Raw genomic sequence first — 2,955 nt, forward strand, 5'->3', positions numbered from 1 at the left:
GTATCTATTTTTTTTTTTAATTAGGAAAATACCTTTATTATTTTTGAAATGTTGCAATATTTGATGTAAAAACCATGATAGTGGCTTTTTCACAACTTCACAGATTATAGAAAACTGACTTTCTACCTTCTTTACAGAAATCTACCCCCCAAATCAGACAGGGCTCCATGATGGCTGAAACAGGGCAGGAAGGAAGGGCAGAGAGAATCAGCAAGAACTGCAGCTCCCTGGGCAGCCAGAGGTGCTCTTTGTACTTTTAAAGCCTAGGTTGAGTCCCCAAGACCTGTGAGCCCTCCAGGGGAGGCTAAGTCCGTGCACAATTGTGGCAGACTGAGGTAGGCCTCTGTCCTGAAGGCCGGCAGCCCACAGAAGGCCTGTGGCGTGGCATTTGTGGCTGGGAGGCCACAATCAAGGCAGCTTCGTGAGAACGAGAACAGGAGGCAGGCCTGTGGCTCAAATCCCTTTCTCTAAAACACAGCCAGGAAAGAGACTACAGGCACTGGCCAAAGAGTGCTCTAGGTTTAGAAATCTCCCCTTTTACTCAGCTCCCAAAGATGAATTTGTCAAGTGGCTAATTTAAAAACAAAACAACAACAAAAAAACAACAGAAAAACAAACATGTGTTTCCATTTCAGCTATAATCAGCAGTTGGTGATTTTTAGAAAAAGATGACTTGAGTTGCTCATTGTTAAGATTGTCTTTTTTACCAGGTCTCTGGCTCCTTCCTTTCTCATCCATGTTAGGGCAAGGAGCTGACAGCTACAGCAGAAGGCTGTTTGTGGATCTGAGAAAACTGTGAAAATGTTTTGCACTCACATACAAAGGCTGATGGAATTGTCACCCTGACAGTTATTTGCATAATTGTGATACTAAAGCCTGAGAAAGAAATTACAAGAAAGAAAAAAAGCAACTAGAAGCCAGTCTCATGAAAATAGATGCAGACTCCTTCACAAATATTAGCAGATTGAATCCAGCCATGTAGCCTTTTTTTGTTTTTTATAGCCAATAATACATCTGGAAGCTTGGCATCTCTTGGAACTATTCTCCCATTATAAATAAAACTTGAAAACTTTGCCTTGGACTTGGAGCACTCTCTCACCAGAGATCTGTGATGGTTGTGATAGCTTCTTGGCTTGTCACCTTGGCCGGGCTGAACAAGTCACCAATACTCTGTAGAGCAGTACTCTAGATGCCGCAGTGAAGGGGTTCTACAGTGTGGCTGAAATCCATTATCAGCTGCCTTTAAATTGGGGGGATTATCTTGAGTGGGCCTGACTTAACCAGGGAAGGTCTTAAAAGAATGCTTACACTTTTCCTGGGGGCAGGGAGGGAGGCTCCCATCTGTGCACAGGCCTATGGGGCTCCAGCTCACCTGTGATCTCTTCCCTGTGGCCTGCCCCACAGATTTTGCACCTGCTGGGCTGGCCCCCTCTCCCTGCCACCTTCCTCTGCCCCTACCCCTCTCCCTCCCTCCTCTCCCCATCATCCCCTCCCTCTGCTTCTCCCATCCTCTTTTCCATCCTGCCCCCCTATCCTACTGGCTCTGTTTCTCTAATAAAAAAAAAAAAAGGGATTGAGAGGGGCGGAGGGAAGAGGCCGGGCGGGAGAGACGTTCCCGACAGCGAGGACGACCCCTTCGTTCGCCGTTCGTTGGGAGCTCTGCTCGGCGCCGGCGGTGTCCTAGAACGAATACATCACCATGGCTACAGAAATTGGTTCTCCTCCTCGTTTTTTCCATATGCCAAGGTTCCAGCACCAAGCACCTCGACAGCTATTTTATAAGCGACCTGATTTTGCACAGCAGCAAGCAATGCAACAGCTTACCTTTGATGGAAAACGGATGAGAAAAGCAGTAAATCGAAAAACCATAGACTATAATCCATCTGTAATTAAGTATTTGGAGAATAGAATATGGCAAAGAGACCAGAGAGATATGCGGGCAATTCAGCCTGATGCAGGTTATTATAATGATCTGGTCCCACCTATAGGAATGTTGAATAATCCTATGAATGCAGTAACAACAAAATTTGTTCGAACATCAACAAATAAAGTAAAGTGTCCAGTATTTGTTGTTAGGTGGACTCCAGAAGGAAGACGGTTGGTCACTGGAGCTTCTAGTGGAGAGTTCACCTTGTGGAATGGACTTACCTTCAATTTTGAAACAATATTACAGGCTCATGATAGCCCAGTGAGGGCCATGACTTGGTCACATAATGACATGTGGATGTTGACAGCAGACCATGGAGGATATGTGAAATATTGGCAGTCGAACATGAACAACGTCAAGATGTTCCAGGCACATAAGGAGGCGATTAGAGAGGCCAGGTTTATACACAATATACCATTTTCTGTAGTCCCTATTGTCATGGTTAAATTATTCTCTAAGTGTATTCTGGGTGCAGAGATGCATGGGCTCTGTCAGATTCTGGGATACTTTCTGCACCCTATAAACACAATATTTTTCCTTGTTTTCACACACTCACCATTTTGCTGGCACTTTTCTGAAGTAGTGTTGTCCCGGTATCAGCCTTTGCAATATGTTAGAGATGTATTGTCTGCCGCATTTTGCACTGGTTTTCTCTTTTCATTTATGGTTAATAATGTGTATACGTTATTCCTTTTTATTACCTACTGTGTAAGACAAGAATCTTTCATTCCGAATAAAGAATTCAGTCTTTAAAAAAAAAAAAAAAGTATGTGAAAAGTATGTGAAATATGTAGAATGATAGCATAGAATTATCCTTCCTTCAATGTTAGTTATTTATTATAAGTAGTTATAATAAAATTAGTTATTATTTTAAAAACATTGTTTTTTTATTGGAGTAAAATTTGCCAACAAATAGCATAACACCCAGTCCTCACCCCGTCAACTGCCCCCCTCAGGGCCCCTCACCCAGTCACCCCAAAACCCGCCCACCTCCCTTTCAACTACCCCTTGTTCATTTCCCAGAATTA

The 2,955-nt window shown here is 43.4% G+C and overlaps 1 protein-coding gene across 1 annotated transcript; it reads left to right on the top strand.

Moving 5' to 3' along the window:
- Window positions 1-1,575: 1,575 nt before the first annotated feature.
- Window positions 1,576-2,680, top strand: LOC121483012 (pre-mRNA 3' end processing protein WDR33-like). The gene has a single exon (XM_041741222.1). The coding sequence runs from the start codon at window positions 1,700-1,702 to the stop codon at window positions 2,678-2,680; it is 981 nt and encodes a 326-aa protein (XP_041597156.1). The 5' UTR covers window positions 1,576-1,699.
- Window positions 2,681-2,955: the final 275 nt, after the last annotated feature.

Source organism: Vulpes lagopus, chromosome X (assembly GCF_018345385.1).
Source record: "Vulpes lagopus strain Blue_001 chromosome X, ASM1834538v1, whole genome shotgun sequence".
Lineage (NCBI taxonomy): Eukaryota > Metazoa > Chordata > Mammalia > Carnivora > Canidae > Vulpes > Vulpes lagopus.